Source organism: Dermacentor variabilis, chromosome 3 (assembly GCF_050947875.1).
Source record: "Dermacentor variabilis isolate Ectoservices chromosome 3, ASM5094787v1, whole genome shotgun sequence".
NCBI lineage: Eukaryota > Metazoa > Arthropoda > Arachnida > Ixodida > Ixodidae > Dermacentor > Dermacentor variabilis.
In genome coordinates this window covers 10475077-10500413 of record NC_134570.1, presented here as the reverse complement: position 1 = coordinate 10500413, position 25337 = coordinate 10475077, and the positions used below count along the sequence as shown (strand labels likewise).

Genomic DNA, 25337 nt, shown 5'->3' with positions numbered 1-25337 from the left:
CTGTTCTCGCCGCGACAATTGCATTCATGAGGCTGACGTAACGCGCAGCTTCTGCCACTGTCGGGCCTGAATCGCCCGTGCTGTCACTTTCCGTGTCGTCCTCATCACTGTCGCTAGTCGACACTTCGGCAACAACAGAGGCAACGATGGCGAAAAGAAGAACCTCGTAGCCAACATCTCTTCGCGGTCGCAGCAGCGCTTCCGAGCAACTTCTTCGCATCCCAAATGCCACACACCATAGTCAACAGCAGATCCCTGTCGCGTGCTAGTGCCGACTTCTTCGTGTCACATTCAATAGCATGGACGATGTATAATTTGTCTTCTATGCTGAGCACCCGGCGTCTTTTTTATCTGAGCTTCGGCATGACGCGAGTCCTCGCTTGTACGACGCCACAACGCTCTCTGGCACAGCATGAAATGATGTTGATGTTGATGTGGCTTCAGGCGCAAATGCACAGGGTGCTTGGAGGCCGTTGTTCCGATCTCTGAGGCTTGTTCTTCTGCCGGGCCGCCCGATGGAGACGACTCACCACCGTGTTTGCGCGACGAAAAGTGGAAACGCTACGTCTTAACCGATGCGTATGCAATAAGCTGGTACGGTTTATACGGATACAAAACACATTATGTTCAATGGCCGCTGAGTCGGGGATTTGTCTTTACTACTTTTAAAACAAAACTACTGTTTAAGCGGGTACGGTCGAACGAGGTTTTACTGTAGTACTGTTTAACCGAAATAGCACGAGATCGCTCACTTACCTGTAGAAAACGGAACTCGGAGAGAGTGCGATGAAAGGGGAAAAAGCACGCAGTATTTATTCACTTCGCACGACAAAAGTGTTATTTTCGTTTGATGCCGTGGCGGCCTAGCACGATGGCAGCGGCTTCAAGCTTACTGAAGCTGCATGCCCGCTTTTCAGCCAGGCCCCTCTTCTTGGCAAACACTCACACGGCAGATTCCTCGTTGGCATTACATATTCTCCGTGCACGCATGCAGTAGTGCTGCAGAAGTCCCGGGGCGCCTTTTTCATTGCCGGGTGCCGGAGTTTCTATTCGTTTGGAATAGAGTTACGTTATCGCGCCCCTGTTCTCGTCGCGACGATTACATTCATGAGGCTGATGTAACGTGCTGCTCCTGCCTGTGTCATCCTCATCACTGTCTCTAGTCGACACTTCGGCAACAACAGAGGCAATGATGGCAGAAAGTCGAACCTCGTAGCCGACATCTCTTCGCGGTCGCAGCAGCACTGCCGAGCAACTTCTTCGCATTCCAAATGCCACACACCGTAGTCAACAACAGATCCCTGTCGCGTGCCAGCGCCAACTTCTTTGTGTCACGGTCGATAGCACGAATGATGTCTAATTTTTCTTCTATGCTGAGTACCCGGCGTCTTTTTTATCCGAGCTTTGGCATGACGCGAGTCCTCGCTAGCATGACACCACAACGCTCTCTGGCATGACATCGAAGTGATGTTGATGTTAATGTGGCTTCAGGCGCAAACGCATAGGGCGCTTGGAGGCCGTTGTTTCGATCTCTGAGGCTCGTTATTCTGCCGGGCCGCCTGATGGAGACGACGCACCGCCATGTTTGCGCAATGAAAAGTGGAAACTCTATGTTTTAACCAATGCGTACGCAATAAGCTGGTACGGTTTATGTAGCTACAAACCACATTATGTTCAATGGCCGCTGAGTCGAGGATTTGACTTTACTACTTTGAAAACGAAACTACTGTTTAAGCGGGTGCAGTTTATTGAGGTTTTACTGCATAAGCGATACATGGTCGTATTTGGTGCACTTAATCATTTTGTCATCATCATCATCAGTCGGTTTTATGTCCACTGCAGGATGACTCTCCCTGCGCTCTCCAATTGCCCCTGTCCTGCGCCAACCGATTCCAACTAGCGCCCGCGAATTTCCTAATTTCATCGCTCCAGCTAGTCTTTTGCTGTCCTCGATTGTGTTTTTCTTCTCTTGGTACCCATTCTGTAACCCTAATGGTCCAATGGTTATCTAACCGGCGCATTACACGACCTGCCTAGCTCCAATTTTTCCTCTTGATGTCAATTAGGATATCGTCTATACACGTTTGCTCTCTGATAGAAACTGCTCTCTTTCTGTCTCTTAACACTATTAGTAGCAATCTTCCTTCCATTGCTCTTTGCACGGTCCTTAACTTGTTCTTAAGCGTCTTTGTCAGTCTCCAAGTCTCCGCCCCATATGTCAGCACTGGTAAAAGGCACTGATTGTACACCTTCCTTTTTAATGATAATGGTAAGTTTCCAGTCAGGAGCTGGCAATGTCTGCCGCATGTGATCCAACTCATTTTTATTCTGTGAATTTCCTTCTCGTGAGCAGGGTTCCCTGTGATTAATTGACCTAGGTAAACGTACTCCTTCACAGACTCTAGAGGCCGACTGGCAATCTTGAACTCTTGTTCCTTTGCCCGGCTATTTATCATTATCTTTGTCTTCTGCATGTTAATCCTCCATCCCCACTCTTACACTCTCTCTGTTAAGGTCCTCAATCGTTTGTTGTAACATTTCTGTAGCGTTGCGGAATAGAACAATCTCATCGACAAACCGAAGGTTGCTGAGATATTCACCGTGGATCCTTACTCCAAAGCCTTCCCAGTTTAATAGCTTGAATATTTCTTCCAGGCACGCAGTGAACATCATTAGACAGATTGTGCCTCCTTCTCTGACCTCTTTCTTTATAAGTATCTTCCTACTTGTGTAAGATTAAGGTAGCTGTGGAATCTCTGTAGATATTTTCCATGGATTTCTCTGCGGATTTCTTGATTACCTGATTACTGACTCGGACATGGTCCATTGAGAGTATCCCTTCCTGAAGCCAGCCTGTTCGCTTGGTTGACTGAAGTCCAGTGTCGCCCTTATTCTATTGGAGATTATTTTTGTAAATATTTTATATTTACAGATAAGTACTCGGAGTAAACTAATGGGCCTATAATTTTTCAATTCTTTAACGTCTCCCTTTTTGTAGATTAGTATAATGTTTGCATTCTTCCAATTTTCTGGGACCCTTGCAGTTAATAGACACTTCGCACAAAGAGCCGCCAGTTTTCCAAGCATTATGTCTCCTCCATCTTTGATTAAATAGACTGTTATTCCATCTTCTCCTGCCGTTCTTGCTAGTTTCAGGTCCTGCAAGGCCCCCTCTGACCTCATCGCTAGTTATAGGAGGAGTTTCTTTATCCTGTTCGTTACTGTTTGTAATTGAGGTATCCTGGCTCTTCTGGGTACTGTGCAGGTCAGTATAAAATTCTTCCGCTGCTACTACTATATCTTCGAGATTGCTGATGATATTACCCTGCTTATCTCTTAGTGCATACATCTTGCTTTGTCCTATGCCAAGTTTCTTTCTCACTGATTTCAGGCTGCATCCATTTTTTACGGCTTCTTCAGTCTTTCTCATGTTATAGCTTCGAATATCACTTATTTTTGCCTTGTTGATCAGTTTTGACAGTTCCGCGAATTCTATCTTATCTCTTGAGTTGGACTCTTTCATTTTTTGTCGTTTCTTTATTAAGTCCTTTGTTACTTGGGAGAGCTTGCCTACTGGTTGCCATGGTGCCTGGCCTCCCACTTCAATTGCTGCCTCTGAAGCCAACCCAGTTACAGTTTCATGCGTTAGCTCTATGTCACCATCATGTCTTTGTTCTAAGGCTGCATATTTGTTTGCAAGTACCAGCCCGAATTTGTCTGCTTTTACCCTTACTGCCTCAAGATTGACCTGTTTCTTCTTGATCAATTTTGCTCTTTCTCTCTTCAAATTGAGGTGAATCCTAGCCCTCACTAACCTATGATCACCGCACTTTACTCTACCTATCACTTCTACATCATGCACTATGTTGGGATCAGCAGAAAGTATAAAGTCAATTTCATTTCTTGTTTCACCATTAGGGCTTTTCCAGGTCCACTTTCTGTTGCTACGCTTCTTGAAAAGGGCGTTCATTATTCGAAGCTTATTCCTTTCTGCGAATACTACCAGCACCTCTCCTCTGACATTCCTAGAACCGACACTGTAGTTGCCAATTGCTTGTTCACCAGCCTGCCTTTTCCCCACTTTTGCATTGAAGTTGCCCATTACTCTAGTATACTGAGTTTCACTTTTCTCATCGCTAATTTAACATCTTCATAAAACTGATCTACTTCCTCATCGTCGTGACTGGTTGTTGGAGCGAAGGCTTGCACTGCCTCTAATCTATACCTCTTATTAAGCTTGATTATGTTTACAGCTACCCTCTCATTAATGCTGTAGAATTCGTCAATGTTGCCCGCTATGTCCTTATGGGTGAGCAATCCTACCCCTTATTGCTTATCTACGAGACCTCTATAGCAGAGGGCATGTCCGTTATTCAGCAATGTATAAGCCTCACCAGTTCTTCTAATCTCACTAAGGCCGATGATATCCCAAACAATGTCTGATAATTCCTCAAAGAGTCTTGCTAAGCTAGCCTCACTCGAGAGGGTTCATGTGTTAAACATTGCAAGGGTCAGTTTCCATTGGCGGCCTGTTTGGATCCAGAGATTCTTAGCACTCCCTGCTGCGTTACAGGTCTGACCGCCGCCTTGGTCAGGTGCTCCGCAGCTGCTGGAGACTGAGAGCAATTGGGTAATTGAAGGAGCCATGTGGGAGGGGGTGGCCGGATACTGCACCAGGGAGGCTAATTCCTGTTCTGGTGAGGGAGTGTCTTGTTGAAGCTTAGTGGGCCTTCCTAATTTGGTTGTACCTGGATTAGTATAGCCCACTTGCTCTTGGCATCTTTTAACGGTGACAGGCGTCACTCCAAGCCTGCATATGTTGTGCACTGGAGGAGGTGAATTTCAAGCCCACCATCGTAAAAAAAAAAAAAGAAAGAATTATTTTATAGCGGGATTCGAACTTCCGACTATGGCAACCGAGTATTCCACATAGCTCACTCAGCTAATCCCACATGCGGCCAGGCTACCTTATCGCCGAAAAATACAACCCCGAGGGCCCTACATGCCTAAAAATTTTCTTGATTTGTCCGCGATAGATGCCTTTAGCTGATCGCGATGGATAACTCAATACAGAACGATTTCTAAACACTCTGGCCTCGTAGTTCCAGTATTGCACGTGTGCAGCAGGCCGAGAACCCGGCTAGGTATAAGGCATCTCGGCCGCCTTTGACAGGGCTTAGAATGGAGGGGTAAGATAATGGTGGGAAACTGGTCGCTTCTCTCACCGGAAAGGCGACTTGACACGGGGCACTTCCATATTGCGCTCTTTTGAAGGCCGAGCCGAGGAGAATGGATAAGCTGCTCACTCATTTGCACACACGTGCAATCGTTTTGTACTCCAACATATTTGGATCTGCAGGTATGCAAGGCTGCCTGTGGGAACGTGATTACGAAATTTTTATACTCGGCTCAGTCCTTTTGACAAAATTGGATGCTCAAGTGCGAAAACTTCGGCAAAGAAATCTCTGTCTTTTGTGATTACTTACAAGCCTTCTTTAGAGCAAATAGCTTTGTTTGTCTCTTTTATTCGTGTTAATTGTAGGCGGTCGCCCGGTGGATTTGCAATACAAAGGCACCGTTGATAAGCATGCATGCTCTCCTGAAACCAAGTCACGAGGCGCGTTAATCGCCAAACAGCAGCATCAAAGGTCTTTGAGAAGTACATACTAATTTATAGTGTGTGAAGGTTAAGACGTGGTGGTGAAGCACTCGCAAAGAAAACGTGCGGTTGCCCTCTAGTTCATGGGCTGGTTTGGTTGTTGTTTGTTCGTTTATTTGTTCGCACGCTTGTTTAGTTGTTAACTTGCTCATTCGCTCAACTATTACAGTCAAACCTGGCTATATCGAACTCGCAAAGAAATGCCCATCAGTTCGATATAGAGCATAATCCAATATAAGCCTGCTAAATAATTGGATGTCATAAAAGCAAATACCCTATATAAAATCACTTTATTGATGAAACTAGCTTATTTTCGCATGGAATAGTCCTGCATTTTCTTCTGCTTGGGCAATTTCGCTGCCTGCGACGCACGCACTTCTCCACATTGTCTAAGGAGTCGGAGCAACTGAGGCTGCAATTTTCCGCATTTGTGCACAAGCACCGGACTAGTGCGAGTGCACCAATCCCTTCGAAGGATGTAGGCAAAGTACCGTCGTTGCTTTCCTCATTGTGCCCACTTTCACTTGTGCTCGGTACGATGTCGGCTATGTAGTCTCCGTTTTCGGGCTCTCCCGTGGTCGCGACACCATCATTTGCACTCACAAACTCCTCCACAGCTTCTGGAAATTCTGACAGCTTGCTCCAAACTTTGACAACACCGGCAACGGCTTCGTCACATTCATCAGAATTTACAATCATCACCAAGCATGCTGAAGCCGGCACGGCTGAAGCAATTTCGGATGAACCACTCGTACACGGCCGTGCGTACGCGTCGGGCGCCATGGGCACCGGGTCGACAGTTTGGCTGCTTTAGCCCTAATGTCCCCCTTATTCTTCAAGATTGTGGTGAGAGTGCTCCTCCGAATCTTGCACGCTGTGGGGACATCCAACTTCTCACCGCGTTCGACCCGATTTATGATTTCGAGCTTCACAGTGAAAGGCAAATTCTGCGGCTTCATCACGGCAACACCGCAACAGAAGGCCCACAAGGCGCACACACAATGAACCAGAAAAGCAGCAAGACTACTCGCACTTTAGCAATCTTGCACGACAAGGGCACAAGAGCCTCTTTGATTGGTTGTCTGAGCAAGCGCTGCGGGCGGGCCAGGATAATTTTTTGCAGAGAGGTGTCGACGGCTTGTCCGACGCAGCACGGTCATGGTAGGGAGAGCGGCTGGATGGAGCCGTGCTGCCGGGTTTCCCCGCCATCGCGAGGGAAAGCCGACTTCCGGGAGCAGTTTTCCGCCGCTTGAAGTTTCGTATATCGGGAGTCGCTGCTATATTTGTTCGATGTAAGCGTCATTTTTGCTATATATACTTGTAACTATACCGTGGCCCTAAAATGTTCGATATAAAGAATAATTTGATCTAAACGCGTTCGATATAGTCGGGTTCGACTGTAGTTCATATGGCCACTATAAATGATGCCTAACGTCAACGACTGCATCACTTCACTTACCACAACTTCGGCCGCATCATAGCCCGGCAATTCTTTGCACGGTCATCACCTCACTAAAGTCATATCTTGCAAATGTTATTTTGGAACGAGCGCAACCGTCCTCAATGCATGCACCTTAGTGCAACTCGGTACACGACAAGTACGTGACATCGTGAACGGATGAGCTAACGCACGATAAAGTGTTATTCATAATGAGTCACTAACCTGACAAAATAATTTACTCAACGTAAGCTCACTATGTTCTTATATGAGCCTAAATGAAGTAGTGTGACCGTGTTCCCACTTCGCGAACCAATACTAAAAAGCTATCATTTTCTATGTACGTAGAGTCTCAACTCGATTGGCCGCACATATTTCTGTTCACTTTGAGGCACGAGAAACATAACAGAACCAGCACCCACCTCTGAGCCTCTGCGCGTGCTTAGATGACCGGCAAGCAAAAATGTTGGTAGCAGTGTAGCTTGTAATACTCTGTCGAACCTTCAGAGCAGCGATCGTTCGTGCGCTCTGCCAGCTTTTGTGCTTCATAGGTGATACGTGCCGTGAATTCACATGGTAAGGATCGCACGATATATTTAGGTTACTGGGGGCTTCATGGAGGCGAGGATATTGACATTCAATTGTAAACATACTATCTACAACCATTTGCAACAAGATCTTGCGACACGGACTTGACAAATGTTTTTATTTATTTATTTATTTATTTATTTATTTATTTATTTATTTATTTATTTATTTATTTATTGAATACCTGACAAGGGCCCTACACCGGGCATTGAGTAAGGGGGCACAGAATCAAGTAAGCACACACAATCTCGTAACAATATGAAGGTACAGAAAGAAACAACACCTGTGAAGTGCACAGCCTAAGAATTGGAGAAGCATATTGGCTACATACAGCTGTGTATAATACAATAAAAAGGAACTCGATAAGTTTATTACAGCTGCAAGGAAAAAATAGGAAAAATAAAACCAAACAGTGAGTATGATAGCAATGGTCAACAAGGGTTAAGCGAGTTGAGTGAGGCCTGAATTTTTCACAGTCAGTATCCGCAACTATGTTTCTTCTCATGCTTCTTAAATCATATTTGTCACATAGAAAACAGGCTGTCTGCATAGACAATATGAAATCTGAACTAAAATCTGTTATTTCTGGTGTTTCACAGGGCAGTATATTGGGACCATTACTATTTAATATGCACCTTAATGATATTCCCAACATTAACTCCACTGTTAAATTTATTATCTACGCTGATGATACTAGCATCTTTCTTGCCGGAAATGATTTTGACCTTCTTGTTCAGGAATACAATGTCATTATGAACGAGTTACAAAAATGATCTGAATCCAAATGCATGCGTATAAATGAAAAAAAGACACAAGCTGTCATATTCCACCCTAAAGATAAACCAGTTGCCTCCTCCCTCAAGATTAAGTTAAATTCACGACTTATAGATGTGGTTGAGCAATTTGAATGTCTCTGAGTAGTTTTTTCCTCCTGTATGTCTTGGGAACATCACATGGAGCATGTCACAACGAAACTGGCTCAAATAACTGGGATCGTAGGTCGGCTCAGATACGTTCTTCCAAGGCCAGTAATATTACTCCCATATAATGCCCTTTTTTACTCCTATTTAAACTATTGTCATTTAGCGTGGGGCACAGCCTAAATTAGCTGTCTTCAGTGCATCTACATGTTGCAGAATTTCCTTCGTCATGTGCACAATGACCCCTGGGGCTCACAGAGTGCAGATCTCTTTCTGCAAAGTAGTGTGCTGAAGATCCACATCTTGTACAAATACCACTTGAGTGTCTGGTTTTAACTGGAAACACGGAGAAATGTAAATCACATATGGTACCTTGCTGATTTACGTACCCGAGAAGCAACCTACAAGACAAGGTATGCGGAGAATTGGGTAGTGCCAACCCCTCGAATAAATTCCGGTAGAGAACGCCTGCAGTTCACTCTTCCTTCCCTCTTAAATGCTTATGTATATAATAATTTTGATCTCTTCAGTACGTCAAACAGTGCTTTGCGTGTTATGTATGTTACCATGTAGGTTCTGTTTTCTTTTTTTTTTGTGTGTGTGGGGAATATTGTCTAAATATTGTATGATTTTGTTATGTTTTCTTTTGTACTTCTTCATTATTGTATAACTGTTATTGGACTACAATTACCTTTGTTTTGAAAGCCTTGCTGTGAAGCCACTGCCGAGTGAAAGGGGGCTGCGGCTTTGTCAAGCTGTTTCTGACAGCTTTTTCTGCGCCTCCGCTGTCTGTGTCTGTACAAGGCACAAATAAAGAATTTGAATTTGATTGTTATCGGGGAGGCTGTTCTAGAGACGAATGGCACATGGAATCGCAGACAAGTTAAATGTTTCAGTTTTACCATAGATGCGCGTGAAGCTAAGGTGATTGTGTAATCTGTGTGATGTGTGCGATGACATTGTTAGCGTGGTGGGTGTACTTATGACAAAATGGCTATGCCGCGACAATTGCTTAGCAGCTGAAGTTAAAGGCGAAGCTTTATTTGAGTTATGCTAGAACGGTAGTCATAATTCTGGGAAATGAAACATGTGGCTCTGTTTTGGATTGATTCCAGCATGTTAGTTAAGCAATTTTGGTGGGGATACCAGACTGGAGCTGCGAACTCAAGTCGTGGGCAAACAAATGTTTGAAATGCCAGTTTGCAGATAAGCGTAGATGAGTTTCAAAGATTGCGTCGCAGGTAATTCAGTGGTCAAGAAGCACTGGCACAGACGGTGGTAATGTGAGAAGTCCAGGAGAGGTTTGTTGAATGGGTTAAGTCTAGATATTTTAATGATGAGGTCCGAGATAATGGGACATTTTTGATGCAGTAGGAATAGTCCAAGTTAGTGCGTTTGCGGCTGTAGGACAGCACTTTACATATTGATGAATTGAGTGTCATTAGCTAGGTGTCACACCAATTAGTAACTTGGGTAAGATCATTTTGGAGAATCAGATGGTCATCAGAGCTGCTAATAGAACGAAGATAATGATGTCGTCTGTGAAGATGCGCATGCATGATGATAAGTTATTGGGTATGTCATTAATGTACATCAGAAAGAGTAAGGGACCAAGAAAGCTTCCTTGTGGTACACCAGATGGAACATTTGAAAGGGGCGAGGAGAACCTGTTAGCAAAAGTAAACTGCTGCCTGTTAGAAAGAAAGTTTCGAAGCCGGGATAGAGTTTAGTGAATCAAGTTTTAATGATGATAACTTCAAAAACAGGCAATGTGGTCAAAAGCTTTAGCAAAATCCAGAAATATGCTGTCAGTTGGAACGTTTGAGCCCATGTTAAAATGTAAGTCCGTCCTAAATTAAGGCAGTTGCATTTCGCACGACAAACCTCTCCTGAAACCATCTTGATTATGAAAAAAGTTCAATTCTAGATTATGGTAAACATGAGATGCAATAATATGTTCCATCATTTTACAGCATATGAATGTCAGTGATATCAGTCGGTAGTTCTCAGCCAAGTTTTTGTCAACGTCTTTAAAGATGGGTATGACTTTGGCTGTTTTCCAATCTTGGGGAACCTAACCTGTCAATAAAGATTGATGAAAAATATGGAATAAAAACTTCCTAGATATTGAGCCTGTATCTTTTAGTAATTTAGAGTTAATATTGTCAGGGACCTGCTGAATACAAAACTTTTCAGTTATTAATAAGCAGAACAATACTGTCAATAGTAATGTCAATAGGTTCCATGTACCGATAATCTAGGTCTGCAACAATGGGCAAATTAAGTTATACTTTCTTTCGTGAATACGGATGAGAAGAATTTATTGAAAACTTGAGCACACTCACTGTTAGGAATAGGAATGGTGTTTTCATTGTGTAACAAGATGTCATTAGTATGGCTTTCAGGAGATAAAATGTAGCAGAACTTTCTAGGATTAGATTTTAGTGAAGGAAGGTCATGGGAAAAATATTTATTTTTGGCTACACTGAGAGCGGAGCAGTAGGAATTTAAACAGTTAAGATACCTTTCCCAGGCTGACGTGGTGCCAGTTCGTTTTGCGGTTCTGTATGAATGTTTCTCTTTGTTTCTGAGTAGGTGAAGGGACTTAGTGAACCACGCTTTGTTTTTTGTCTTCAATTATTGTGATTAAAGGAATGTGCTGCTCAACCAATGCGCATAACTTATCTCTGAACATGATCCAGTTATGAACAGACCTAGTGTGGAACAAAGGTAAAAATTGATGGTCAAAGAATCATTCTTGCTCATTGTTGATTGCTTCATAATTGCCCTTGTTGTAGTCACGAATTGTCTTTCTTGAGACACCTGTAAATGGTAATGGGATACTGATGGATACATTGAGTAATCTGTGGTCACTGAGACTGAGAACATCTGAGCATGTTACTTGTCTATCGTCTCCGGGGCATTAGTGTGAGATCTAAGACGTTAGGACCATGGGTAGGTTCTTTAGTGATCTGGAACAGATTATAATCTAATGTTATACTAATGAATTATGATGAAACGCTGCAGGATAACGATAAGTTTGGCCAATCAATGAGAGGGAGATTAAAGTCGCCAATACGGGATGTGAACTCAGTTGGACACGAGCTCGGTGGCTTTAGCAATGCTGCTGCGCAGTTCATCAACGAAGCAATGACTATAATTCCCCAAGGGGGGGGGAAGGGGGGGCAACAAACGCTTATTAAAACTTTTGCAGAACTGCAGCGCCATATGGCTCAGACAATCTCCAGACCTGAAGATGTGTCAATAATGTATGATGCAATAGTCTTTAATAACCAGAAGGACGCCACCACCTCTTCTATTTGAGCGATTGTGGCGATAAATATTATAGGTGAATGCAATGGGAAGAATTTTGTTATCGGCTAAGTCAGGGGAAAGTCAGGTTTCAGCGAGAGCAAGAATAGTGCAGTCACAGTCGTCAAGATAAAATTAGATGAGTTCCCGTTTCATCATCAGGCTTCTAATATTTGTGAATGATAATGTTAACGATGTAGCAATGCAATGAGGTAGCGGCGCTTCTCATGTGTCTTGGTGTAGCTATCTGCTGATTTCCACTACTGAACACTTTGTGGCATCATATGCATAAGATTTGTCATCAATGCGCAGTCGGTCAGCTGAAAGCTTGAATGGTTTATTTAGCGTCTTCGCATGCTCGATCAATTGATTTCTGGCTTGTCATGTAGAAAATGAAGAGTCCTCTCGAACGTAGAAACCAGAACCTTTTAGTTTGTGTGCAGAAGCCAAGAACATTGGTGGCATTGTAGCTTGTAATATTCTATCGAACCTTCAGAGCAGCAATTCTTCGTGCTCTCTACCAGCCTTTGTGCGTCATAGCTGATAAGCGCTGCAAATTCATATGGTAAGGATGGCGCGGTATATTTAGGTTACTGGGGGCTTGCTGGAGGCCAGGATGTTGACATTCAATCGTAAACATACTATAATTTACGACCATTCACAACAAGGTCTTGCGACACGCATTTGACAAATATGCTTAATTGTAGCTTACACAATACATTCGGAGTCGTTGTAGTACAGCATTAGTGTTCGTTTAGATACTTCTTTAAAAATAGTCATCAAAACAGAAAAAAAAAAGCTGTCATCACTGAATTTCTGTAACCCTCTGTATAGAAATTTTATGCTATACACGAGTTTACTTGGAGCTAGAAAGCCAATGTGAATACTTATAGCGCAACTGCCTTGCTATGCATGCATTCACTCTGCGGAAGATTGTCTGCTAGGCTCAAGTGTTGTAGGCGGCGCCACGGTCGAGGAGACAGTGCGAAAGAGGAAAAAGAAGGAGGAGTGTAGGCGGAGGAGGAGAGTGTCACTACTTTATGAAGTTTCAGGGGCTTTACATATTGCTACACAGGCAAAGAAGAGACAGGGCGAACATGTACAGTGAGCACCATGGCGTCGAATCACAAACAGAAAGGGTGCAAACGGAGCAATTCGTTTCTGCACCTCCAGGCACCTTCTTCCTCTGGCACTCGCTTCCCTTATGGCTGCAAACGCGCCGATTTCACAGACGGGCTTCTACACTTACGCTTAAAAGACATTTTGTAAGCACAGTGTGGAGCCTGTTTCTCTAGACGCATTTAACCACAATATACGGTCTCTGTCAGTGCAGAGCACGGTTGCTTCAGCATAATCGCAGATACCATGCATGATACAGTCAGTTTTGGCCGCCCACTTGCAATTCTTGAACATAGAAGTATGAGCTAGAAAGCCATTTTTGAAGCAACTTTCTTGTCTTCAATGTTCTTTCTGCAGAATAAAAAATGTAGCTGCTCGCTAATAGAAAAATGTCACATAAAACGGTTGTGCCTTATGGAAACATAAAACAAGAACTGTATTCGCTCAAATCTAGGCCAACCCTGAATCTGACCCGACCCCCAAAAGTCTGAAGCCAGGAAAGAAAAAGGAAGAAAAAGAAAACTTACTTCTAATGTAGGCAGAACAAAACAATGAGGACAGTGGTCACAAAATGAAAACAGCATTTATTGAATATGAACATGCTGAGCTCATTCTACATCGTCATCGCTGCTAGCATCGTCACTGACTTCCTTATCGCTGTCATCTCCTCGTTGCAGCGCATGCAAAAAGAACCTCCAGTTGCCCCCTCTAACGACGGACATTTTTCTCATCGATGCCGAAGTCCCGCCCAGCTTGAACGTTTGACAATGCCTCTGCAGCTAGCACAACTTTTTGTTTGAAAAGTGGCACTATAGTGGGATCGCCTGTTTGGTGCCATTCGGTGCCATTACGATAATGACATCGCTCATGCACTTCAGTTGGCTACTGGCTTGGCTAGTAGCAGCTGCAATTCTTACTTTTCTAGATGGCGCTAGCTATGCACCATACTTATTCAATTAAGCATGGTACATACATACATTATTGTTACCATACCATACAATATCAATTAAGAACTGGCGCATTTTTTAAACTCCTCGAATCTAAGCTGATCCTTGAGCTTGGTATATGGTTATTTAAAAACAACTATCGGCCTAAATTTGAATAAATACGGTATATATATTGTTGCACTCATCTAGACTAAACAGATGTTCGCATTTACAAACAATTTTTCGTATGGAAGCAAGTGTTGCCCTTGAGCACTAGTTTGAATGAAGCTGATGTGGTGCAAGAAAATAGATAGTAAGAAAATAAAACTTTTTATTTATTTATTTTTGTGTTGGTGTGTGTGTCGGGGGGGGATAGGTGGGGGGGTATACACGTCACAGTAAGCAGACACGAGGAAAAGAAATGGAAAATGCCATCTGTGTTAGCCACTGTTTAGCACACAGACTTTATTTTATTTTGTGCGAAGAGACAGCCGCCATGGCCACGGTTTATTTAGGCCGGCCAGCCATGGTGCTTCGAGATCCTGGGAGCGGCCGATACTGCGGCTGCCCAGGTCGAGTGCGAGCATGTTCTCTTCTTGCGCTACATGCATGTGAGCCGTCTTCTTCTTCACCGCCTCTGGAGGCGATAGTGACGCCACTGCAATTTTATTTGTTGATTTTGTTATGCTTATTGCTGAAAAAAACAAGCCTAGCTTGTTGGCACGAATTCCTTGCTTCACATATAGTAGCAGCAAACAGCAGTGGGAAGATGCCGCAGAACAAAGGTAAAAGCGGCAGCTATGCATACAAGCGAGCAATTTCGTTTTGCCGTGCCTTCAACTAGGTGGCAGATAGTGTATTGTTGAAAATCGATAGATAGTGGTTGTCATTTTCAGTATCCCCTATTGTCACTTCTGCACTACCTTATATCATGTGAAACATGTCACGCCAATTAAATTCTACTCTGGCAACATTGGGGGAGTATTCTGTAAGTCCACCTAGTGGACATGTCCATTTCAATAGCTTCTGAAGTGCTTATTGGCTGGGGTGCCTGTCCTTCTGATGCGTTTCTCAGACCAGCCAATCAGTACTTCACCAGCAGACAAAATGGACATGTCCACTAGGTGGACACTTACAGAATACCCTCCCTTCTGTGTGCATTGCAAAAGGCCTTCAGGTTCTTACAAAATGGAGTGCACACCCTCTGACAACAGCGACAACCTTCAACTGTCTTCCATACTGTCTAACTCTGTGGCCCTGATTGCAGCACTCAAGTCCTCAGCCATAGTCTTGGTGATCAATTTATGGCTGAGCAGAACGTGAATGCATTGTGTGTTTATGCAGAATTGAACAAATATGCTGACTGGTGCCATTATGTGGACTGCATTGAAACTCACAAAGCATTAACTTCTCTCAGAATTCTGTATTATCCAGGTTTTATTTACTAGTTTGCTTTGTTTACTAGTCTGGCGCAGCAAAGCCTAAGTTGCTTTCGTGCCAATAAACCCAATTTAACTAACTAGTTTGCTTTGTACTCTTGTTTGCTTAGTTGTAACACTTCGTGGACATTTTCAGAAACCACTGATGTTGCAACCATTTCTCTCGCTTTGAAGACCCTGGGTAGCTTTGACTTTCAGGGTGAGTATGGAAATGTGGTGTATCTTCTGTGTACCATATTTTTTCCGCACATAACCCGCACCCCCAATTACAACAGCCCAGAAAGAAAAAAATATGTTTGAATCTGCATGTATATCCTGTGGAAATAACTTTACAACATTGCTCATCTCTTTCCAAAACGATCTTCATTCATGGATGCACGACTTGACCATGTATCTTTGGCCAGCAGCTCTGCTTCCCCCCGCTTCCCTCTCTTCTGCATAAGCCTCTTGCTGATAACCTTCAGCTTTTGCTGTGCCATTAAAGATGGCTGTTGAGCGCAGCTCATCATGATCCGAGTTCTAGTTCACCAGCACCGCATGCAATATTTGCCGACTCCTAAACACAAAATGGCGACCTGTAAAGAGGAGGGGAATGGATGACCACAAAAAAGGGGAGAAAGGAGCTTCAGTACGCAAGAGTGGGAAGAAAATGGGGTTCTCTAAGGGATAGCAAAACTTTTACGAAGAACCTTACTTTGAAGTGTGTGGCATCATCACAGAAGCCACACTTCAAGGTGAAATTCACATGTAATCCCCACCTCGCCTTTACTGTTAGGATTTTTAAATTTTGGTGTGGGTTATACGCACAGAAATGTGGTAGTTGCAATAGAACTGCATTGTTTAAAACTTTGCTAGGTTTTGATTTCAAGCAACCTTTTAAGATGAGCACCTTGAACCCTCTCAGAAAAAGGAGAGCACATGTTTAAATGAGCTAACAGCATATTGTGAACAGCAGAGACAACAGGACAAGATACAAGAGGGCACCGGGCTGTGTTGAACAGAAACCAATTAGCCCAGTTTCAAACTGAGCCAACAGCATCCTTTTCCATGTGTTTTGCAAATGCAGCATTCCCCTTTAAGGAGACACTAAAGGCAAATATAAAGTCAACATGTACTGTTAAACTACCGTTCCAGGAACTTTGCAGCGCTTGTTTCATGCCAAGAAATAACATCGTTTCAGAGAAAATGATGTCTGAAGGGTGTGAATACCTTTAGCGCAATTTAAATCGCCCGTCCCCGATCCGGGCAGTGGTGACATTGCGTATGCTATCTCCGCCCTTTACAGCCATCCGTGAATAAAATGGCACCCTACAGATGGCACTATGGTTTTTTGTGCATAGAGAGAGCCAAGACATTGTTGGATTCAGTGCTGCAGCTGCTTTTGTTTACGTGGCGTGGACCATTTGAGCATCCCGCAACATCACGTAGATGTGGAAATCTTTGCTACTTTCATTTTATGGGAGTTTTGCGAGCCAGCAAAACCAGCGCAGCCCTACACGATAATGATACTACTGAAACGCGAAGGCGCGGCCAGTGCAGAGTCTAATGAAAACGAAACCTTTCGACCACCCGCATCTTCATCAAGGGTAACGTCAATGAGTTCTTTTTTTTATTAAACGTAGACTAAAACTGAACAAGTAGCATTTTCTTTCGTCTCATAACCCAATACAAATATCTTCTTAAAAACAAGAAGTTGAGTACTAGGGACAGAAATAAAATGAGGAGTGCCTTCGTCATTGGGCTAATACTATAATGTCCCTGGTGAGCCGAAAATCGTGTCCCTGCATTTACCTCAATTTCTCGATTACTAAATCTTTGCAATAATATTGACACCTTAGGTGTCCTTGAGCATTGATCTATCACTTTAGCTTCACTTATTATTTGCCTTTGGTGTCCCTTTAACCATTTCAGGGTAGATTTTTTTCGCCATAAGCGATTGCCCAGGGTCGATTTTTTTTATTGCAGATTCCAATTCTTCTGAGGCATCTATTTCCAAAAAATTTTACCATAATTTTTCCAGGGTGACCGATACGTGAGAAGAAAATATTTTGTGTTCGTATATATGTACTGTTTATTCATGAATAACAACAATAAAAAAAATAAACTTATAAAAATAAAAAATTTGATGCATTGTTATACACGTAGTTCAAGGCTTAGAAAATGCGCACACGAGAATATTTTGCAAGTCTCAAATGTTCATGCTCTTACACTAATATTTACATCCATAGTGTAATCAAACTGCATAGGTGAGCGCACTCAAGAAAACTGTGTGGTTGTGTGTCAGTCAAAAAAGCAAAACGTGTCACAAACTTCCGCTAATCCTCATCTTATCGCCAACTAGTGGTAATTGGTTTTCGCGAGTCTCCAAAAAAGAAGAAAAAAAAGAAGCACATGCACAGCGGCATCCTTCCTATGCGCACCCCTGTGAGCATTAAACGAGCGAGAAACAGGCGGTTGCCCTTTGAGCGATTAGTAGCAAGATAGCCATCGGTTTTGTGAGCACAAGAAGGCGAAACTGCCTGCAGAACTAAACCCAAACCGCTGCCCACCCACGTGCGCACCAATGCACGAGCGGTAGTATATAGATGTGGCGGAGCAAACTAGCTCTAAGACAAACAATGCAACGACAACCAAGAGAGAAGTGTGAAAAAAAATTCCCTGTATTCCCACATAGCGGCAGCACATGCCAGGAAAAAAAAAGTTAGGGAATTGGCGCGCTTTTTAAACGTACAGACGGCACCATAAATATACAGCATTGACCATTTTGGACTTGTTTACGGCGTCGTATATTTACGTCATGGACCCTGAAAGGGTTAAAGTTGTCAAAACAGAAAACTTGTTTCAGTATGTCTTGACGATCAGCTAGTAAAATGTTGTGTCTTGCAAAAATTGGTATTGTTCTTGATATTTCAGGGCGAACACTGACGAGCTTTGTCAAGCATTGTGCAAACACGTACCTGACAAGTGAGCACAAAGAAATACGCCTGGAAGCAGTTCGCACATGCTGCTGCCTCCTTTCACCAGCACTACAGGTAATGGCACATTTAGGCTTTGACAGCTTTGGATGATGCAGTACCAAGGATTTTATTTTACTTCCTATGTCAGGAGTCCACTGTGCCTTATGGAATATTGCTAAAATTTAAAGTAAACATAATAACACCTGTGGAACTGTCGGGCCATGAACTGTGTGGGGTATGCTCTGCGTACAGCTAGAGTTGTAGGCGGGCTCCGGATCTAGACAGACACAGTTGTTTCTAGGTACTCTCCAACCTGTAGCCCGGGTAATCGCAGCTACATCAGATTCGAATGAATAAGGCAACCAGAAGAGTCAATTGCAACAATCTTTATTGACACTAACAATAAGGGACACTGGCAGAGGGAAGTCCACTCTAATAAGTAATAAATAGGCTTGTCTCATTGCCTGGGATAGTCGGGCAAACGAGGTCATTCACGGGTTGCAGCAGGTTCTCCCACGGTGGCACGCCTTTATACCTTTTTACTTTTTGCGAGAGGAATGTCTTTTTGCCTGGTGGATACCTTTCCTTGTCTCATGAGCCCAATGGGGGGGGTACATGCATCGTGAGAGCGAAGGACAGTGGGAGGGCGCGTAGTGCCTCTCTCCCATGTCTATGCCAGCTTTCCTCAACATGTGAACAGGATGACATTAGTCATCATCATCAGCCTGGCTACGCCCACTGCAGGGCAAAGGCCTCTCCCATACTTCTCCAACTACCCCGGTCATGTGCTAATTGTGGCCATGTTGTCCCTGCAAAGTTCTTAACCTCATCAGTCCACCTAACTTTCTGCCACCCCCTTGTATGCTTCCCTTCTCCTGGAATACAGTCCGTAAGCCTTAATGACCTTCGGTTATCTTCCCTCCTCAATACATGCCCTGCCCATGCCCATTTCTTTTTCTTGATTTCAACAAAGATGTCATTAACTCGTGTTTGTTCCCTCACCCAATCTGCTCTCTTCTTATCCCTTAACGTTACACCCATCATTCTTCTTTCCATAGCTCCTTGCGTTGTCTTCAATTTAACTCTTTGAGGGTCGATTTTTGTCGCCATATGCAACCACCCAGGGTCGATTTTTTTTTATTCTAGATTCTAATTCTTCTTAGGGAGGTATTTCAAAAAAAAGTTAGAAAAAAATATTTTGCTTTGGTATATATGTACTCTTCATTCATGAATAACAACAATAAAAAAGAAAATAAACTTACAAGAATTGAAAATTTTATGCATTGTTATAGTTCAAGGCTTTGAAAATGTGCACACGAGAATATTTCACAAGACTCAAAGGTTCCTGCTCTTGCACTAATATGTACATCCATAGCGTAATCGAACTGAGTAGGTGCACGCACTCAAGAAAACTGTGTGGTTGTGTGCCTGTCAAAAAAGCAAAACATGTGACAAGGTTCCGCTAATCTTCATCTGATCGCCAACCAGGGGCAATTAGTTTTCGTGAGTATCAAAAAAAAAAAAAAAAAGCAACGGAAACGCATGCACAGCGGCATCCTTCCTATGCGCATCCTCGTGAGCACTAAACGAGCGAGAAACAAGCGGTCGCCCTTTGAGCGATTAGTAACGAGATAGCCATCAGTTTTGCAAGCGCAAGAAGCCGAAACTGCCCGCGGAACAAAACCCAAGCCGCCGCCCTCCCGCGCGCGTGCCAATGTGCGAGCAGTACTATATAGACGCGCTGAAGCAAACTAGCTCTAAAACAAACCGGGCAACGCGAAAAAAATTCCCTATATTCCCACATAGTGGCAGCACGTGACAGAAAAGAAAAAGTTAGGAAATTGGCGCACTTTTTAAACATACAGACAGCGCTGTAAATATACGGCATCGACCATTTTAGAGTTCATTTGCGGCGCCGTTTATTTACGACATTGACCCTCAAAGGGTTAATGACGTAAAATGACCTTTTGGCATGGCGCTCTTTGGCCATACTTGGCCCTTGCGCCATTAAACACCACATATCATCATCATCAAAGGGTTAAGTAGAACCCTTTTTGTAAGCCTCCAGGTTTCTGCTCCGTAGGTGAGTGCTGGTAAGACACAGCTCTCATACACTTTTCTCTTGAGAGATAATGGCAACCTGCTGTTCATGATCTGAGAATGCCTGCCAAATACACCCCAGCCCATTCGTCTGACTATTTCAGTCTCATGATCTGAATCCGCGGTCATTACCTGCCCTAAGTAGATGTATTCTCTTACCACTTCCAGTGCCTCGCTACCTATCGTAAACGGCTGTTCTCTTCCAAGACTGTTAAACATTACTTTAATTTTCTGCATATTAATTTTTAGACCCACTCTTCTGCTTTGCCTGTCCAGGTCAATGAGCATGCATTGCAATTGGTCCCCTGAGTTTAGTTACTAAGCAAGGCAATATCATCAACGAATTGCAAGTTACTAAGGTATTCTCCATTAACTCTTATCACCAATTCTTCCCAATCCAGGTCTCTGAATACCTCTTGTACACACGCTGTGAATAGCATTGGAGAGATCGTACTTCCCTGCCTGACGCCCTTCTTTATTGGAATTTTGTTGCTTTTTTTATGGAGGACTACGGTGTCTGTGGAGCCGCTATAGATATCTTTCAGTATTTTTACATACGGCTCGTCTACACCCTGATTCCATAATGCCTGCATGACTGCTGAGGTTTCGACTGAATGCTAAGGTTTCCACTGACACCAGTTCTTCCCAATCCAGGTCTCTGAATACCTCCTGTAAACACGCTGTGAATAGCATTGGAGAGATCGTACTTCTTTGCCTGACGCCCTTCTTTATTGGAATTCTGTTGCTTTCTTTATGGAGGACTACGGTGACTGTGGAGCCGCTATAGATATCTTTCAGTATTTTTACATACGGCTCGTCTACACCCTGATTCCATAATGCCTGCATGACTGCTGAGGTTTCAACTGAATCAATCACTTTCTTGTAATCAATGAAAGCTATATATAATATATATTTCGCACATTTCTCTATAAGCTGATTGATAGTGTGAATGTGGTCTATTGTTGAGTAGCCTTTATGAAATCCTGCCTGGTCCTTTGGTAGACAGAAGTCTCAAGTGTTCCTGATTCTATTTGCGATTACCTTAGTAAATACTTTGTAGGCAATGTACAGTAAGCCAATTGGTCTATAATTTTTCAAGTCTTTGGCGTCCCCTTTCTTATGGATTAAGATTATGTTTCCGTTCTTCCAAGATTCTGGTACGCTCGAGGTCATGAGGCATTGTGTATACAGGGTGGCCAGTTTTTCTATGACAATCTGCCCGCCATTCTTCAACAAATCTGCTGTTACCTGATCCTCCCCAGCTGCCTTCCCCCTTTGTATAGCTCCCAAGGCTATGCAAAGTATGACTTTAGTGCACAGGAGGAAATAGGCACCTGAGCGCCGCATATCTGAGATAACTTAAAGGGACACTAAAGTGAAAAATGATTTCTTCTGCATCAGTAAATTACCTTTCTACAACACCAAAAACACCACTCTTACAACGATAAGACGTTTGGTTAGCCAAAAAAAGCGCAAAAACGAAATACGGGTGGCAACGCCTTCTTATGTTCCCGCACCTGGGGGTTGTGACGTCCTGGATTTTGATGGCAACTTCTAAAGCCTACTAATTATATATAGCGGTACAGATTGACTACATTGTGTTCTAAAGGAACCAAATATTAAACATGGCAAGTTTCGGGAACCTTTACTCAGCCAACACGGCCCAAATGCGAGAACATACTTTGGAATCCCTGACGTCACGTTGACGTACCGGCGCTGGGGTTTCAGTGCGAAATTCAAATACTGATACTTGGACCTTCATTTTCTCATCTAATAATCACGTTATATTTTTTAAATGACTGCCTTCAGGGTTCTCAAACAATGCTAAACTGATTTACTGTTTCCCTTTAGTGTCCCTTTAAAAACAGGCATGTCTGCTTTTTCCAAAGGTAACGGTCACATGCATGTGATGCTAAATATGCTTGTTGTCAGATGACCAAGTTTAAACAGCATTATACTTGAGTGAGATTGTTGTGATATTGTTAGAAAAATGCCCCTTCCTTCTAAAACCCATAGCAGCACCCTTTCCTTCTTTAGTAAAAAAGATGCTGCTTCTGGCTACCATGTGCAAAGTTATGCTGACAAAAATCATTAGAGGTGCACAAATACAATAAAATTCTGATTCAAAGTCTCTTAATTCAAATTAATGGATAATTCAGACTGCTCTGTCGGTCCCGGCAGAGTCCTTCTTAGTTAAAACTACTGTGAATTCGAACTCCAAAAGCCACACAACGGTTATTTCGAACAAAACCTCTCATGTCGATGGACCATTTTTCAGCCACACCCGAGCCAATGGCGAAGGTTTGATGCATTGCTTGCTACAGTAGTGTGTGTGCCATAAAATGACAAGGAAAGATGCTTGGGGAGCCGAGACCAAACCAGAGCTAACAGAGCAAGCACCCGCTCATTTTCCATCTGGTTTAAAAGAAGCAAGAAGGAGCGTCTGGCTCGTGCTTTATCACGTTACCGCACACGTTAATCACGGTAATGTTCACAGTAGAGGCTTGTCACAATGCTCAGAACTCTCGTGTGCTTGCTCTGATGTCGGAGCTTACCAGACCAGCCAGTTCGACATTTTCTCGGAAATCCCACGCGGCATCTGTCATGGTTCAAGGTAAGGAAACTGCCACTGGGCGCATTCCTCTTGTGTTTGTGACAAAAGGTGCAGCAATCGACACACATAGTTCGAAGCTATTCTAGACCCTCATTCGCTGCCTTGGTGCCAGTCTTAATTCGGCTAGTAGTCTTAGACTTTGCCAGCAAAACAATGGAAGAGTAATTCAACATTACAGCAGTGGTGTTGCGCCCTCACACCTGACTTCATTCCAGCTGAAGTCACTGGCAACTACACTGACCCAAACCTGCTGAAGTCCTGATGAACTGTGTGTGAGCTATTCTCGAAAAGGTGACCATTGCCTATGAGCACATCAGTATAGTGGCCCTGTGAGGGCACCAGGCCAACGCGAAGTGGCATAGAGTCGCAGGTACAGGACGGTAGGCAATGGTGTGTGGCGGAGAGGGAGAACATGGAAGACCTGTGTGCGCGGTCGGCATGCGTGGAGCGTACGATAACGAACTGAGTAAGGAAGTAATCGGCACAGCAAGCCGTGTGCAGTGCGGCGGGACGGAATGCATACTGCATGTGTGTGCGTGCACCAAGGATTTCCCATAATAAAGAACTTACTTGACAAGTGTGGGCTCGTCCGACCAGACCTAACATGGAGGACCAAGAATCGTCTAGTGCCACCCAGCCAGTTACATTGCCTCTCCTGCCTTCTTTGATCGTCCAATATCTGTTGGCTTTGACCTCTAGGACCACAACGAAAAGGGAGAGACTCGCAGCTGATATAGCACAAATTCTGTGCACCACACCGCTCAGCGACATGGTTAGGCCTGACAAGACAACTGGCATGGCTAGGCCCGACAAAACAACCGGCGTGGGTCCAGCGCTCAACATCAGAGGTGTGCCCGTCCCGCTGCCGAGATTCAGTGGATACCAGGACCGTCACTCACTGCAAGTCTTTCTGGGGAAGTACTCGGAGTACTGCAATATTGCGGGGATCAACCCTGATTGCCATTCGCAGTTGCTTCCAGCAGCATTGGAGGGGTCAGCCAAACAATGGTGGCGCTTGTCAGTTGTGCACCCTGACTGGCAGTCCTTCATGTCCGAATTTCCGGCGGAGTTTACCACCGTTGACTACAGGTTTAAACTAAAAGTAGAGCTAGATCACCTTGCTCAGCATCTGCCAGAAAACCTCAAGCAGTTTATTCACATATAGTAGAGCCTGTTTCAGATGCCAGAAAGGTGGAACGTGTGTGGAGACAAATGCGTCCGACATTCCAAGACCTAACAGCCAGCATGAGCTTCGCAAACCTGCAAGAAATGACAAAGGCGGCCGTCCCTATTATGGAATGCGCTTAACATCACCTGCGCTACGCACCGCTGCCACCACCACATATTGCACAAACAGCAGCTGATTTGGCCTTTGTTATTCATCTCCGCACACCACTGCAAGCCCAACCAAACCCTCCCGGCCAAGCAACGAGAGTGGCAGCTGTAGCCTGCGGCAGTTTCGGCTTCTGAGTGTGCGCAGTCAACGACGCTTCACGCTGGAGCCCAGAAGTGGAACCCCTCACCTGTGCCATTCGCTCGCGTGCCGAACACTCGGGGCAACTACACTTCCCCGCCGCAACAACTCGGAAGAGCGCCTCAGAACCTCTGGTTTCAAGCGACGCAAGGTATCCCGCGAATCGAGTTGCCAAACCGCAGTATCACGTGTTGGCGCTGTGGTGGTTTTGGCCACATTGCACATTAATGCACTACTGATAGACCATGCAGCCAGCCCCTCTGTTTTCACTGCAGTTCCCCAGGACACCTGCAAGCAGATTGCCCAGGAAATGGATGAGCGTAGCCGCTTCTCTTGCAGATGGCTATGCAACGTCTCTGCAAGTGCTTGCAACAGCCGGAAATCAAGAACCACTACTTGAACGGTTGATTGGTCACTGTGTCCTTTATGCACTCATGGACACTGGGGCAAGCATGAGCTTAAGAGGTAACCATGCCATCTCGGTGGCCAAGTGCACAGGAGCCACCTTCAGGCAAGAAGCACAAACCCTGAGGCTCGCTCACGGCTGGTCTCAAACTGCACAGTCGATTTACTGTCATATTCGTTGGCAAGGCAGGTCCAGGAAGCAGCATTTTCTTCTTTTTCCAGAGCTGAGTCACAATGTTTTCTTTTGGCGGGAGTTTCTTGAGCTGGCAGGTATTTCTCTCCGCATGGACCTTGGCGGATGGTCACTGCACTCTGAACCGTATGGGCTCATCAAATTTAAAAAGGCACCGAAGCGGCCATGTGCGTTGGATGCTGGACACCGACCC

At 44.2% G+C, this 25337-nt stretch overlaps 1 protein-coding gene across 3 annotated transcripts in view; it reads left to right on the top strand.

Annotated features, from left to right (window-relative positions):
* mTor (serine/threonine-protein kinase Tor) overlaps window positions 1–25337 on the top strand; it is a 461269-nt gene that overhangs the window by 48321 nt on the left and 387611 nt on the right. For all 3 annotated transcript variants that reach the window (XM_075684170.1, XM_075684168.1, XM_075684169.1), the window contains exons 8-9: window positions 15538–15600; window positions 18315–18433. In XM_075684170.1, coding sequence (XP_075540285.1) covers window positions 15538–15600; window positions 18315–18433 — 182 coding nt within the window. The remainder of the gene's footprint in view (window positions 1–15537; window positions 15601–18314; window positions 18434–25337) is intronic.